This window comes from Apus apus, chromosome 1, assembly GCF_020740795.1.
Source record: "Apus apus isolate bApuApu2 chromosome 1, bApuApu2.pri.cur, whole genome shotgun sequence".
NCBI lineage: Eukaryota > Metazoa > Chordata > Aves > Apodiformes > Apodidae > Apus > Apus apus.
Window position 1 is genome coordinate 103901357 of NC_067282.1, and position 16827 is coordinate 103918183.

The following is a 16827-nucleotide window of genomic DNA, read 5'->3' on the forward strand; positions in this document are numbered from 1 at the left end:
TACAAAGTTGCAATGGAGTGATCTTGCCAAGGGATTACTCCATTTTCAGTCCTCTCAAAAGCTTCAGGTGTTCCTCTGGTACTCAATAATTTGAGAAGAGACATCTCTGAGTAACTTAGTGGGTATTGTCTCTTAAGTAAGAGATTCTTATTATTTTAAAGACTGTCTGTACAATGTGCAGCTGTAAGAGAGTACCAGGGTTGTGGTTTTTTTGTTTGTTTGTTGTATTTTTTTAAAATGTTTGTGGTTTATTAATGTGACTTATTATTTATACATGAGGTTTATTAATTTATTGAGCCTTTGAGCTTCAGAGTAAAGGTAGAGAGACTTCTCAAAGGGGAATTACACTGGAAATCAGAATTTCATTTTGCTAGGGACTAGCAAAGGACATGCCCATTCTTATTTTAAAGGGAAATCCCTCCCTCTCTTGGTGTATATAATTCTTCAGTCTTTTGCTCTCCAAGTTGTCTGTCTTCTTTCCTGCTTCATTCTATTACCACCTTTTTTTTTGTGTGTGTGTGACCTGTATTTGGTGTTGTAAATTATGTTTTAAATACCGCTTTTAACTGATTCACTGTTGCTTTATCTTAATCCTAACTTTTTTTACTTCCCTGGTCTTCTGTTCTCTGTTCCTAACCTTTTTAGAGGAGGACGGTCTGTTCTGAGTTTGTATATTCTGAGTTGAGACATTTCCTGATCTCTAGTTCTTTCTACAATATCTGTAATATTCCTAATAAGCTAACTGTATAACCATCTGGACTCTGCTGTCTATACCAAAGATCAATATGGAATCCTTTGGATGGAAGAGTGTGGGTTGTTTTTTGTTGGTGGTTTTTTTTTTTTTTTCTGGTATGTAGATTTTTTTGTTTGTTTATTTGTGTTTTTTTGGTGATAGTTTTGGCGGTTTTGTGTGCTTTTTTGGCTACTAGAAAGGAGAGCTGCATGTATGTGTTATAGGATAGGAACTGGGGACTATTAAGCAATTACTATGTTAATGCTTCTGTCAATTTTTTTTTTAATCTTGCAGGGGGCAGGGCAGTATCTTTCAGCAGCTTTGGTAAGAAAACAGATGGTTCATGAGTAAGAAGCAGGCCAACTCCTGATCTCAGTGAAAGTGTTCTTAGGGGCATAAGATTAAAAGGAATATTTTTAACAGCCAGGTGACAGAAGATTGCATGGATGGTTGTTATCTCTATCAATGCAGTTAATTGTTTACAAACTATAAGGGCACATGCACACATACGGGCTTTTGTGATTTTTTTTTTTTGTGGGTTGGTTGTTTTTTTTGAATGTGTGATGGTAGGAATTAATGAAATTATGCTAGCAATACATATCAGCTTCAGATCATACTTCGTGTATTAAAAGTGTACAGGATACTGTCTTTTCTGGTATGTGAGACACAAGACTGAATAGCAAAGTAAAGAAAACTGTTGATGTCTTCCTCTCTCCATGTAGGCTCTTCAGTGTTTTTTTGCGCTGCCTTAGAGGGACTTTCTAGACAGCAGCATCAGCAGAGGCAGACTGTAGTAGACAGAAGGGGTGAAGGACAGCTGTGCTTTAAATTGCTATTTATTTATTTATCCTATTTATTTCAGGAAGCATTTGAAGTTGTCAAAAGTACTGAAATTATTTGGGAATATAAGCTCTACATCAGAAAAATACTTGGGAATTTGCATGGTCTAGTTCCTGTTAGGCCTAAATTCCTTCAGAAAAAAACACACCTAGTTTGACAGCAATTTATTTGCACTGTTTGTACCAAAATTCTTCTCTTTAAAATAGTTTGAATGATGAATATGTATACAACCATGAGATTCATTTTATTTTGATTTTAAAGCAGTAGGCTGATTTTAAAGTGACTTTAAAAAGCAGAGAAGGAAGTGTCCCCTGTCCCTAGTTAATGGTCATAAAATATGTTAGTGAAAGGTCTGTGCAAAAATAACCATTTTCAGAGTTTTTCCCTTTTGTCTGTCTCTCACCTTGGCAGGATGAATGAGTGGAGAAGGACAGGTAGATACTGTTGTGATTGAAAGTCATTCCTGCAGTTACTATTTTTACAAAAGCACCTATTTTGGGGCTTAAGTATCTTTTGTCTGCAGCTTAGAATGGGTTTCTTCCTACGTATAGAAGTGAATTTTATATTATTTTGATGCAAGGGTAATGGACCCTTCCTTCAGTTCTTGCTGCTCCCATTCGATTATGATTTTATATTTTTCTTTATAGATTGTCAGACAATAATATATTTCTTCTTAGTAATTTTATTTAAGATTTAATCATTTTGTGGGATGTGATACATAAATGTGTGGTAAAGCTTTCAGTATTTATGCAAAAAGTATAATTAAAGCTTGCAATGAGCTTTGAAATATAGCTGGTGAGCTGGCACAATATTTAGTTTTAATAGCTCTTTGTATGTGATGCCCTAGCAGCTTCTCAAACCTTGTTATAGCGAAGTAATAATTTCTTCTGTTTAATAAACTTTTTCTCATACTTGCCATTAAAATGAAGTAAAGGATAGCATCCTCAATTTAAAGGCAAATTCAATGTGGTTTTGAAAAATGAGATATCAAATAAAAGTCACGTGTTTGTGCAATTGGCTGTGAAATCTCACACTATCTGTTGCTGAAGATGTTTTAGTTTTTCAGGTATTCTCTCTTTACAGTTCCATTTTCTAAGTTGTTACATGTATTTTTAAGTTATTTGAAATAAATTTCAAACTTCAACTCAATCTCTGGTCAGGGGTGGAGTTAAAATAAGTAAGTTTAAAAGTTATTTTCATATGTTGTTAACATATCATGTCCTGTATTTAACTACTTAAAATAAGAGCTTCACTTCTAAGCAGAAGTAATTCTTGGCATATTTCAAAGCATGAGTATTGACAAAGCAAATACTCTGTTTTGGTAATTTTTTAGTAGGATTGATTTGCATAGTCTGTATTAAACTCATCTAAGTAATTATCATTTTCTGTCTTTAAATCAGAGTAAACGTTGGGTGGAGGATAGATATTGTTGAATGTGGCTGCTTTATTGAGAACATTTGAAAGATGATGGGCAATCATGTTTTATAGCAAAACTGTGCGATATGCAGCTGTAAAAAGAAAACGAAAGAGATATATGATTGTCATTTATGCAAGTAATTCACTGTGTGCATGAATTCCATTAAATAGATCATAAGAAAGTACATTAATATTTATTTAATGACTGCCTTAAATGAGAATTTGCAGTTAATTTCTAATGTTATTTTTAATCCTTTTTCTGCCTTTTGCTTCTTTCACTCCAAAGCAGAATAAATGACATTTTCTTGCATAGGACTGATAGGAATACAGGAGTAAAAGATGCCATATCTTGGGCAAGTATTTAATAAGGGAAGAAATATTAAGCTATTACACTTACTTCAAATTCAAAAACTAGACAAAAAAAAAAAGCCTCAGTGAACATGTATTTGTCCTCTAATTTTTATTATATGTTTTAATTTGCTGATTGGGTGAATAATTTAGCAGGAAAGAAAGTTTTCTGCCATTCTCATTGGAATGACATATAACTTATTTTTCTAAGAAAAAAAAGTAAACATCAGGTACGTGTTGTGTTATACAAAGGAAACAGTGCTCTTGGCAGCAAAATATCCAAAAACTCCCACACATAGATAAATTGCTGCGATCATCGAGGACACCAATGTGCCGAGGTCCTTGCCTCCCAAATTCTACAGTTCACCATTTTCTTTCCCTCTCCCACTGGGAAGCTGGGGAAACTCATGCAATTTCTGATGTTTTTCACATTCATACGTGGAATTTCAGGAAGAGAGCATGTCAGGGATCTTACCCTGTAAGAACAACGTGATGCAATTGAGATGCAATCACTAGTACCCAGTTATGAATCAGTTCCAATTGTTTTGATAGTCCATGCAGCTCTTTGATGTTTGCTAGCAGTGCCTATTAAAGGCATGTATTCTTCTGGCGTGCCTTAGAGAGTAAAAGCTGTCCATGTCCTTCAATATTATTTTAATTTGGAGAGAGCAGGTTGGTGAATGAAGTTCTGTCCTCTACAGCAGGGATTTACTCAGTGCTATCACTTGCGGTTTCCTGGTGTTGCTTTACAGCTCTTGCTTAGCCAGCACAGGTGCCTCAGCATCCAACTGTATTTCATCTTACGAACACTCTGAAGCTTCTAAATTAGACAATAATATATTTGCATTGTGTTAGCTATTGGCTGGCTGTATTCATTTCTCCTGTTATAATACCGGAGCTGCCAAGGAGGCATGCTGTTACTGGATTGTTTGCAGTATGGAACAGGGAGGAGCTTCTCTTGCAGGAGCATTGTAAGGCATTTATTTGTACACAGATGTTCTGTTCTTGTGGCTACTTCTTATATTCTAGATTGTGCAGTAATATCTTTGTTTTGAGTAGTATTGCTCATAGAATTTGGGTAATTAGTTAAGATTTACTGCAGTTGTTCTCAAGCACAGTTTTCTGTGTTTCATTACTGTGCAAATCAGAGCATGAATGAAGATTTGGCATTTGCCCAAATGGAGAAGGTTGAGGTGCTCACCTCAGACTGAGACATCAGAAAGTTAACAGAGTCCAATAATACAGACATCTGAGTTACATTCATCTAACTTGCGAGTTATGTCTTTCATTAACCTTCATGCAGTTTTCTTCCATCCCTGCTCTCAATTCCATTGTCTGACGTTAACCTAATGTATGTCTGCAGCATATTCAAAGTTGTCATTTATCACAGTAATGAGTTAGAAGCTGGCAATCATTTCTGTGTTGTAGTTATTTATCCTATGTGTCTTTAAATGGCTTGCTAAAGGTAGAAAAAATATTATGCTCTGACACCTGGTTTGAGTATGTACAAATTACATTTTGTACATATAGGTAGATGTACATATACCTCTCAGCCATCTGTCCTGCTGATGTCCTGATGCTGGAATTTTCACCGAATAAAAGCACAAAGCATGAAGTAAGCTAAAATAAGTACTATGCTACAAGGTAAAAGTGGCCAAAGCCATTGCCATAGTCCCAGCCAATAGGGCTGATGTGTCCTAGGAACAAACCAAAACACTGCAGAGATGGATTATTATTTAAATAACTGTTAGCTATGCAATTGGAACCAAATGTGGATATTTACAAATATGAAAGATGGCTATGGATTTTTTTGGACCCTTTCTCTGTTTCATAAAGTTATCCTGAAAGTGGTATCTAAGAACGTTGCATTTGAAGATGGAAGTCTGAAAGAGGAAAGCAAATCTGCATTCTCTCAAAACATTTCTGTTTTCCTTGACTATGTTATTCTATGACAAAACAGTACAAGCTAATTACGTTGTATTAAAATTAATCTTGTGATATCCTTTAATATTAGTCTAAATTTACATTAAAAAGGAATTTATCCTTCAATATGTAACTAAAAAAATAGAAAATATTTTATTCTGTGCAAGGTATATTTTCAATATGCATAATTCTTAGCATACTAAAGTTGCATGGATGTCAGCTTACTGTTTGAATAACTAAAATATTTTTTCTTTGTATTTTAACAACCTAGTCAAAATAGCTAATTAATACTAATGTTAGGTATTGCATTAATGTGGAATAAAAAAACAGCCATGTCATGACATAGGACTAAGATCAATTGCAACTGTCAGTTGCAACGAACTCAGAACATACATACATATGGCTGAAAGGAATCCATTGATGGCAATAATTTCTTTGTTTAATGACTGCACCCAAGAGATTGAGCTGATCTGTGAAAAAAAGGTTAAAATGTGGATTGCAGCATTAATATGGCTGCTACAGACAGTATAGTCTCTCTACTGAACACTGCACCATGTAAATAATTTCTGTTATATTCTAGCACTTGAAGTCAATATCTTACTGTTTTTAAGTTGAATCTATTTATTTTTAAATATTTATGTTGATATTTCTGTAAAGTCTTATAGAATAAAAATCAACATAGATGTTGCTTTTCAATGAATCTTCCCCTGTCAAAAGTTATAGGATATATTTAGCCAGTTAGCCATCTCCTGTAGAATACTCATAAGTGTCACCTGTAATTTTAATTGTTTTTTCTTTTCAGAGAGACAGTGTTCTGAAACATCTTGATTACCTTGGCTAAATGGAAAACTATCACTTTTCTATTTTGTTTTAAACAGGTTCTCAGTACAAGTTGCTGCAACAGCAGAGAATTGTCTTCTTACTTTATACCCATATTTGGCATTTCACCACTCTGATCAACAAATTATCTTGAGAAGCGGTAAGCAGTCAACATTCTGTCTCTTAATATTATGTTATGTCCAGTAGCATTATCAGTGTTTTCAATAGCAGAGAAATTAGCTTCAGTATAGTATTTCTCCTCATTAATTACAAGGAGATATGTCAATGAAATGTTTAAAACAGATGAATAGCTTACCTTTGTTGAAAATGATAAAAACTTATATAAATGATTGGGTAAAGTTTATTGAAAAGTATTGGACAAGCCTATATCCTAAAGAATGTTTTGTGAAGTTTTAAGTATATGTAGAGATAACAGCCCAAACAATAGAGGACAAGTTAACATAATTTTAATTGTATTGATAGAGAGTGATGATCAATAATTCCTGGAACAATAGTTGGATATGATTTGAAGAAGGCAAAAGAGAGGAAAGTCACATGATCTTATGATAAAATGTGATCACTATGTGCCTGTTTGGAACAGTTTTCAGGTTTTTTATATTAATGTCCTTGAAAGCTGGGGAGTATACCTATATTTTAAGGCCTAATAAAAGCCTCAGATCAGAGACTAGAAATATTTTTAACTGCAATGTGTCTCTCTGCCTGCCTCCCTCTGCCCACTTCTCTGCCTCTGCATCTCTGCCTGTTTTGTTGTTGTCCTGGCCCCATCTTTGCCTGCCTCCTGCTCCCTCTCTTTCTGCCTGCCTCTGTGATCTGTGATCTCTTCATATATGTAGCTGTGGTTATGGGAAGAGATTAGAATTATTGTATAATTCAAGTTAGAAGAGAACTCTAGGGCTCATGTAGTCCAACCTCCTACTCAAAGCAAGTTCAAGTATAGGGTAAATTCTTGTATTTTTTTATAATTGATGGGTTTGGATGTATTTTGATGGAGTTTTCCAGGTAAGAAAGTAGTTTCTTAGATCTGAAATAGATTTAGCTTTGAGGACTGAGTTCTAAAACTGCATTAGTTTAAAACAAGTGTGTTACTATCTAAGAGAAAAAAAAAAAGTGGTACTTGTGAAGCTGAAAAAGAAATTAGCAAGAAGACAGGTAATTATTGTATTCATTAATTTCTTTAGGTCATATAGAAGATAGATACAGATACCATATCAGTAATGGATAATGGCACAATTAAATGAAGTTATGAAAGAGGAAAGACTATTATATCTTCTAAATATGTGGTGATTTTTTTTTTTTGTAACCAATAGGTAATTTTTGCAAGCTTGTCATTTGAAGATGCTTTGTAGGTTTCCCATGAGAATTAAGCCAAAAACAGAGCGATCAGTTTTAAGAACTAATCTCCCATTAATAATGGGATATTTCTGTTATGTATTGGTTGTTTGTTAGTTCCTTTACACTATCAGTTTATATCAATTTTGAAGCGTGTCATTATTGCTAAATTACTTAAGTCTATTGTATGTGTTTTTTTATAGACTATTTTGGTGTGGAATGCTGTTTAGTGTGACTAAACCATATCTATACAGCAAAGTGGCTTTTGAAGCTACTCAGAAAAGCTTTTCTTCCATATAACTGACCTCATGCTCTTCTGCTATTTGCTTGAAATGATACAAATAACAATGCCAGCAATCAGAAATTAGAGATAACCGTGCAGAGTTCTTCATTCTCTTACTGATGTGTTTGCTTGTCTAGAAGCTACACTGGCTTTGTCCTCTACTCTTGCTTTGAAGACTAGTATCAGAAATAGCTAACAGTGTCCCCCCTAATCCTGTCATAGGCCAACATGAAAATGTTGGAACATACTTTCTTACCAAACTGATGGATTGATAAAGGATACTTTTGAGTTTGGTTTGCAAAATATGTGTTGTGAGTCTGAAAGAGTTTGCGACTATTATGCTAAGACTCACTAAAGAGCTGTGATCAAAAATTTCTTAAGAATATTTTTTCCTGACTTAGAATTCTTGGGTTAGTGCTGCTCTGGTAGCTGCTTTTCAGTAAGTGTGAAGACCTATCCTGTGAAACAAAGTCGATTGAAAAAAATTGCAGGTTATTTTTTTTGTCTCCAATGACCAAAGTGATATTTTCATCGTGAATCAAATGAGAACTATTACTTGATTAATTGAAGCATGAAACTGAAAAATATTGAAGTAGATACCAGTTTATAAACTGTTAAAGCAATGACAATAAAATATTTTTATCTCAACTGCAGCTTGTAATTTTTTTTTACAGACTGGAAAGACTGCAGTAGTGGAGAAGTCATTCTGCATTCGTGTTATTCTCCACAATCACTTTCCCATAGTATTTCCTCAAGTTCCTTTGGTGCATCCACTGGCTCAACCTATGAGGAGTCTCGACACTCATTTTCCTTTAGTAATTTCACAAGTTCCACTGATGAAACCTCTGACTCAAGCTGTGAATATTCGCAGTCAGGTATAGTGCAGCTGTTCACTTTAAACACTTTTCTTTTCACCTTACTGCTCTAAAGGGCTTTGCTTGAATTGCTTCTGTACATGTAATGAATGAGTACTGAGGAGGCTGTCCTCTCCTGTGACACTATGGGAAACCTGGCCTAAAGCACAGAAACAGAAAAAATGCTCCTTCCTTTTAGCAGACTAGGTGGAAAGGAAATCAGTCTAAGTATTAAAAATAACCAATAAGCAAAAAACAAACAGAAAAAGTCAAGGTCCCATTTGCAATAACATCTGTAGAGGAGTCAGCAGAAACTACTGAACACACCTAAGGGATTAGTTGCTAAGAAGGGTATTGTTTCTGTATTCATAAATTAACCAAGTATGTACACTCTGCAAAGGTTGTAGTTGTATACTCAGGGTTTTTTTGATGTTTTTCTTTGATGTTTTTATTGCGTTTATGAGGTACAGTATAAAAACAACTTTTGTCATTGGCCTTGGTGTCTGCAGGGCTGTTCCACATATTCTCATTCTTCTTTATGGCTGCAGTTGCACAAAGTTTTTTTCTCCATTCTTAAATATGTTATCACAGATACACAACCACCATCGATGATGGGCTCAGCCTGACGGGCCTGTCTTGGAGCCTGCTGGCATTGGATCTGTTGGTCATAGGAGAAGCTTCTGGCAGCTTCTTACAGAAACCACCCTGGTAGCCCTCTCTCTACCAAAGACTTGCCATGCAAACCCAACATAGGGACTCAGCTAAGGTGCTGTTGCATATGAACTGAGAGTAACAGAACTTCTGTAAGGTTGTCAGGTGACTAGTATCTGAGGCTGCTGACATCTCTCTTTTTTGAGCTGATAGTTTTCTAACTAGGAATTTAGAACAGCAGAAGTTACTGCTGCTGCTTCAGGACTGTCAGGATTCCAGTCGTGCAGATCTGCTGACGTATGTGTGATTGTACTCCAAGATAAACAGGGGTAGTTAGAGTAAATAATAGTTCTTGAGCAACATGATTCATCTTTTAATGAAATGATATAAGAGTTTAAAAGAGCAACTCAGTTTCAGCTGTGAAAAGATGTAACCTCTGGTGAAGGCAGCAATGACAAGACGGGGAAAATAATCTTGTCACCTGGCAGAACTGCATAAACTCAGATCTGACTGCATAACAATCTTACAAAGGACAAGCTTTTTTATCCGTATTGTATAGTATTGTTCTTTCTTCTGAAATCCTAACAAAAATTTAGTTCACTGTCTAATACATTAGTTCTGTTTTTGTATCATTTAATGAAGTAAAACTGCAACAGAGGTATTAAAATACATCTTCAAGGTTGGAATGATCTACGTTATTTGTACTATGAGTAAAATTGCTCTAGTGTAATATTTTGTGAAATATTGTTGTTAATGTTAACAACTAATATTTGTTAAAATATATAGAATCATAGAATCATAGGATGGGAGGTTGGAAGGGACCTCAAGGATCATCTGGTCCAAACTTTCTAGGTAATACTATAGTTTATATGAGATGGCTCAGCACCCTGCCAAGCTGAGACTTAAAACTGTCGTATGTGGGGCAATCTGCCACTTCCCTGGGGAGACTATTCCAGTGTTTGATTGTCCTCATGGTAATCTTAAGCTTTATCCAGATTAGAATTTAGGACAGAGGAGGCTTAACTGAGGGGGGGAAAGCTCAAAGACTTGTATATTGGGATATAGGCTTAGTCATACCTATACAATATCAGATAAACTGTTTGAATACAAGTCAGTTACTGAGCCATGCTATGTGCTTGGTGTGCGGAACAAGCATGGACTAGCTGGTAAAGTTATACTTACTGGAAGTGTATGTAAGATTTTTTTTCTTTAAGATTGCTGTCTGTGTTTTTTTAAGCCATGCCTGAATTTATTTTTTCTGATTTGGTAATAATTTTTTCTTTAAGTGAAATTAGATTCCAAGAATATATTTTTTTTCGATTCCCAAGATGTATATGTGTCACTTAAATTTTTTAGTCCTAAAATAAGTTGGTCATTCATTGTCTGATAGTTTTTTGTTTTCTGAAAACAATTTTGTGTTAAAAAAAAATGATTTTATACTCGACAAAACCGGAGAAATAAGGAATCGTTTTCCTTTTTTTTTGTGTGTCATTCAGGGTCGATTACTGTTTTTGAAAGTGAGAGTGATGAAAATAAGAATGAAGAGTGTGAAGCTGACAGACAAAGTGATGGGAGTGAAATTAAATTTGAGTTATCATTTTTTCCTGATGAAGGCAAAGAGGAGTTCATGTTTTTCCAGAAAACTCTAACTGCTGTTAAGAATTGGTTCACTCTCTTTGGTTGGTCAGCAGGACAAAATCCTATTTCAATACCATATTCACTAAGACGGTAATTCTTACTCATTTAGAGCTCACTTATTTCTGCCTAATAAAATGTTAACATATACACTAAAGTGGCTTGGAGATGATCTGAGGAATATAAACACTTTAATGCACAGTTCTATATTACAATATTGTAGCATCTATGTACTGTTTATGTGAAAATATCATCCAGGTGTTATTTTTCATTTTCTAAACTCTATTTCCAACTATGATGCTCTGATATATCATAATACAGTGGATGTTAAAGATGCAGTTCAAACTACATGTCACCCTCTTAAATTAAATTGATTCTCCTCCCAGAATGAGCACAATTCTAGCAATTGGTCCTTCTTTGGTAGCATAGATAAGAGTTTTAACAATATGTCTTTTTTTCCCTTACATACTCTGAAGATCAAGAAATAGATGGGAAAGCAAATTTTATAATCAACAGTTTTGCAAACACCCTGGATATATATCAGACTTAGTGGCATCACTTAGTTGTTACTAGCTAGTTTGCTAGTAAGTAATGAAGAAGCCAGTCTCCTGGAACACAAACACAGAAATTTATAAACAAGATAGAAATCAATCTTATGTTTGGCAGAAAACAGTGACAAGCACAATTTTTTTTATTAAATATTTCACATATACATAATGAATATTACATGCAGCTCAAAATTTTTATGTTATTATGAAAGTTCTGTAAAAAAGTAAAAAGTGCTATACTTTTCAGCCTTCTGGCTGCTGTTTTTACTTCATGGTCTATTAAGTTTATTGTTGTGTTGTATATAATGTTAGCTCATTTTTTGCATTTAAAAGAATAATATCGAGAGCTTTTTCTCTTTTAGTGATGTGTCTAAAGTCTGGATGAACTCTCCACAAGAAAAGGCCTTTATACAAAACCTTGGCAAAGATAGTAAGACTGTTTATGACATGTTGTTACATCTGAGTGGACAGTTACCAGGCATTAAATCAAGCCAGTCATTGCCCCTTGATCCAGTTGAACGAATGTCACAGCTGCACTGGGAGTGTTCTACATTGCTTGCTTTCCTTAAGTAAGTACCTGTATGATAAAATATACATATCTTTTATTTCCAATTTGTTTAGTTCAACAAGAATTCCAACTGAACAATATACAGTAGGTTTAGGGTTTCCTATATACTGTATTTTTTGTGTTCTAAGACTGATCTATTATAAATAATTATTTTTTACCAAGGTTACCTTCTGTAGTTTATGCCAATTGAGGTGTCTTTTGCTAGAGTTACATCCCATTACAGGAATTCCAGAGGAACTCTTGCTCCAATAATTACAAAAGAAGATGACTCTCAACCTCATTTATTTGACAAACTGAGTAGGTATTCAGGTCGGGTTTGTCATGATCTTACCATTCCACTGATGATCTTTGTCTTATAATTACTGACCTTAGCAAAAATTATATTGACTTACTTTGTAATCTGTTAGTCTTTCAAATTAATCATGTCAAGCAATTGAAGCGCTATTGCTGCTGAACAGATTTAGCAATTATCTATCTTCATAATAATCTTATATTTTCACATAATATGGAACAACTGTCATAAATGGTGCAAATAAAAAAGAAGTTAATAAAGAAGTTAAATTATTCTTCATTCTTCTTGGCCATTGCTACTGTGAAAAAGAGAAGAAAACTAACTTCAGAGAAAGTCTAATGTCACAAGATCCGTTGAGATCATCAGAACCCGTGAAACACAGTATATCTGCTTCTTTTTAGCATCCTCATCTAGTGTTCAGGAGACTGTAAAGCCATTTTAAACCTACCATGTACATTCTATTCTAAATACAAGCTTTTCATCTGAGAGCAATTAATGGTGATATTACTGTATCTCAACTTATAATGAGTTTAGATACAAAGCTTGTTCAGGATCTTCCTGCAAAATATTAGTTCACAGAAGTTTCCTTAAAGAGTTTTCATGGGATACTTTTGGAGCGCTCTTAGTTTGTGTCAAATTATTCTCCTGGTGGTGCCTGATGACTCTTATGTCCAGTCTTCCCATTGAGATTTTCCAGAGAATTTAGGCATCTTTGTCATGGTTTGACTCAGGATCGGCAATTAAACCAGTGACAACAATGCTCTCCATCCCCTCCCCCTCCCACCCAGGTAGGGAAGGAGAGGGATAATGAGAGACTTTACTGTATTGAAAACTAAACTAGACAGCTTTAATGAAACACTAATGATAAAAGAAAATCTGTACAATTATATACAAATGTGTTCAGGAATGTGCAAACCCCTATTGCCTCCCCCACCCCCAGCAACTCTCCTTAGCTGTGAACAGTCCTGAAAAATCCCGGAGCTGCCAGAGAGAGCGCAGAGTGATGAGGGTCAGGAGAGCTCCAGCCTGGGGGTCGATGGTGGTGGATGGACGGAGTCCTTCCTGGATGCCAGCTATGAGCAGAAGAGAAGGGGAGAAAAAGCAGGAATGAAGTTGTCTTCTGTGGTCTCTGACCTTCCTCTAAGTTTACATAGATGTATGGAATTGAATATCTCTGGCCAATTTTGCTGTCTGTCTAATTCAGCCTCCTGGGGGGGGTCATAGATCTCCCAGCAGCGCCTGAGCTGGCAGAGTAAAGGTGCGACCTTGGAGTCCCGACAATAAGATAAACATTCCAGCATTATCAGTCCGAGCTGGAACACTTGCTGCTAATTAAAAGAAAGCTTACTGAAGGAAAAAAATCAGTAAAAGGAGAATTGGCTTCATCCTGGCTCAATCAAGGACAATCTTGAAGCTAGCATACATGATGATAGTTGCCTACTTCAAAATGATCATGAGTACTGTTGTAAGTGGGTTCCAACTCCTTTTGCTTTGCATAACTGCAATTGGAAAGAAGTACCTAGTTTCTTGGGCAATTTGGAAAGCTATTTAATAGCTAAATTTTACTAAAAGCATTCAGTCATACAGAGTTTTGTCTGGTAACTCACTGACGTATTCAGAGCAGAACTGGAGCAGCAGCCAGTTGATCAAGGCTAAGTTCAGTGCCCCTGTACACAGGTACAGATTGATGATTGATGATTGATGAGGTCTGATGATTGGAAATGAAGCAGTAATCCAGTTCTAGCAAAACGATACAGGTTGCCATAGAAAAACAGTTCTAGCTGGACTCTTGTGCTTACATGTATTTGATGCTAGGTGATTAAATTGGTGCTCAATATGCACTTGGCATTACCTTATCCTGTAGTTTCTGCCTTTCCTAGTTTGTGTGAATCCTTAATTGTTCCTGATTTATGGATATTCTTTTGCTACTTGTGCATTTTAGGATCTCCTAGAATATTTGTATTTCTTCATAGGTTATTTTTAAGAGTGTTTATCAGTTATGGTACAAAAATGTCTGATACCTGCACTGCTGGCAAAACTGCATGTAATGACAGTAAGACATCTAGAGCCAGCCTAGATATGAATGTGAGTTGCTAATCTGTGATCTGCTGTCTGTGCATGTTCTTTGTGATTTGTGGAAAGTACAAATTCCTTCTTGAAGAAGCCCAGGAGAGCACTCTGAAAATAGAAACATACAGTCCTCAGCTTTCTTCCCTCAACCACATGGTCAGCATGGTTCAAATACAGCATAATTAATCTTCCAGATTTTCCATTTGCTGATGTAGGTGGATGTTCTCTGTTTCAAGCAACATTCAAAGTATCAGGTTTTTTTTCCTTCCCTCAAAAGGTTTCCTTGGTACATTACCACAGCAGTAAAGGAAAAGTTTTACTATTTAAAAATACAACTAACTAATTTATTTCCACCTTTGTGTCTTGAGGAAAAACATCTTGAAGTGTGAAAATACTGACCTTGGAGAACCAATATCATATTAAATATTGACCTTAATGAGGAGGAATTTTTTTAAGATAGTGTTCCTCAATAATAAAACATACCCAGTTATGGGTACATTTAATTATATAGAACCCATCTTCACTATGATGACATGTAACATTGTTATATGGTTTTCCTGAGGATTAAAATTGTAGATTACAGTGATTCCCATCTATCTACCAAGTAAAAACATTGAAAGAAATATAGGACACCTGAAAAGATGAATTATTCTTTTATTACTTGGGAAGAACTGAAGTTTTAAAAAGATTTCATGTGGCAGAGTCTATGACTTAATGGAAAATGGGAATTTCAGGCATGGTGAGTTTTAGAACCAGCCTACTAACCTTATGCTATTTCAGCTCCTTGATTAAAATATTTGTGTCTAAGAACATGCTAGATAATTTCATGAAATGAGCAAGTTTGATAATCTGAGAAGATAATGTCACTATGTAAAATATGGAGACAAAGTGCTATTACCAGCAAAATATAATTCTATGGCAACAGAAATATAAGTTGTGATCCTAGTTTCAAACTGTGATGTATGACTTTCAGTGTACTAAGTAAGTTGAATTTGGACTGTATTGTACCAAAAAAGTATGATCACTTCATTCGAATGAGAAACTGGTTATATAGCAAGAATAGCTAATCTGATTATTGTTTGCATTAGCCATGTTAAAACCACAGAGAACAATGTAAATCTAGGAAAATTTTCTGCTGCCCTGAGAACAATTTCAGAACTCTTCATTATTTTTCCCTCTTACCAGCAATTTCTGTTTAAACTGTCAGTTGAGATAAAGAATATTCTTTCTTAAATTGGAGGTTAGCCTTTTTGGGTATTCAGTCTAATGAAGTTGCCTTTTGTTACTGCAATTGCTTTTCCTATTGCATTTGTTAGTCTATTGAGAATATATAGCAGGTCAGTTTAACAATTAAGAGTTTTGAAATATTATTCTGCTGATATTATGTAACACTCACCCTTTGCCTTGCACATGGGAAAGGGCATCATGTGTTTCGATGCTTTGTGCTGTAATAAATCCTTTAAGGAGGAACAATTCTCATAAAGCAGCCAGTCTGTCCAGACCTGTCTGGGCTTTAAGCATTTAGTTGTAGGCAGAGGAACTGAACATGAACTTCATAAATAGGAACTATCTACACCAATTAATAGCACTGGTTCATTAGTCCTATGAACCTCATAGGTTGAGCAAGTTGAGAAACTTGGACCGCTTTTAAAAAGAGTTGTGATTTTGCCTACCTATTGACTTTTTCTGCTTTGTGATTTCAGAAGCCAAGGAGCATATCTTCCTCATGTTATGCCAGAATTTCTGCTGGAACCTGATGATTATAAACAATGGATTAAAGTGCAAACTGTGCTGAAAGTAAGTTTGGGGTTTTAAGTATTTTTGTTTGCTTGTTTTTATTTTTTGTTGTTTTTTTTTAACAGAGACCACGTGCTTAAGTGTCAATCCTTTGAAGACTAATGGAAGTCCTCTGTGGACCATGAGTGTTCCTACTGTGATGACTACTTTGGATTGCATAAGTCTAAACACATGCTTGGGGCTGAACAGAAATTTAAGCTATTAAGATATGTTTTCTTGAATTAAAATTCATTTTACTGCTTTCTACTACGCTGACCATTTCTTAAAAAAAAAAAAAAATATGTTACCTCTCTGTCCTAATTGCTGCTTTCAACTACTTTCAATTGCATATTGTGCTTTATATTCCTGAGAGAGTGGCAAACTGTAACGCTGTTCATTGTTGTCCTGTGTTGACATTATCAGTCATTTATGCCATTGATTCATTATTGTCTCCTTGTGAATTTCCTATCCAAACTGCTGAAACTAATACTGAAAATAAATCCCATTGTTTTATCTGAAGGTCCAAAAATCTGAGTTGAAAAAAGGAGATATGAAACATTCAGACCTATTTAGCAACAAACATCTACTCATTCTGAAGGATAGTACATTTGAGACAATGAGCAAACGAGCCTGGACAGATGTGTTACTGCAAATATACAAGGTAAAATGTAGATAAATCTGCTGCTTAAATTCTGTAGAACTGATGACAGAAAAACTTTTT

The 16827-nt window shown here is 35.1% G+C and overlaps 1 protein-coding gene across 1 annotated transcript in view; it reads left to right on the forward strand.

Moving 5' to 3' along the window:
- CFAP47 (cilia and flagella associated protein 47) overlaps nucleotides 1-16827 on the forward strand; it is a 307875-nt gene that overhangs the window by 53135 nt on the left and 237913 nt on the right. The window contains 7 exon segments of the mRNA XM_051614860.1: nucleotides 6139-6239; nucleotides 8387-8488; nucleotides 8643-8657; nucleotides 10714-10945; nucleotides 11763-11969; nucleotides 16034-16127; nucleotides 16627-16767. Of these exon segments, the coding sequence (XP_051470820.1) occupies nucleotides 6139-6239; nucleotides 8387-8488; nucleotides 8643-8657; nucleotides 10714-10945; nucleotides 11763-11969; nucleotides 16034-16127; nucleotides 16627-16767 (892 nt within the window).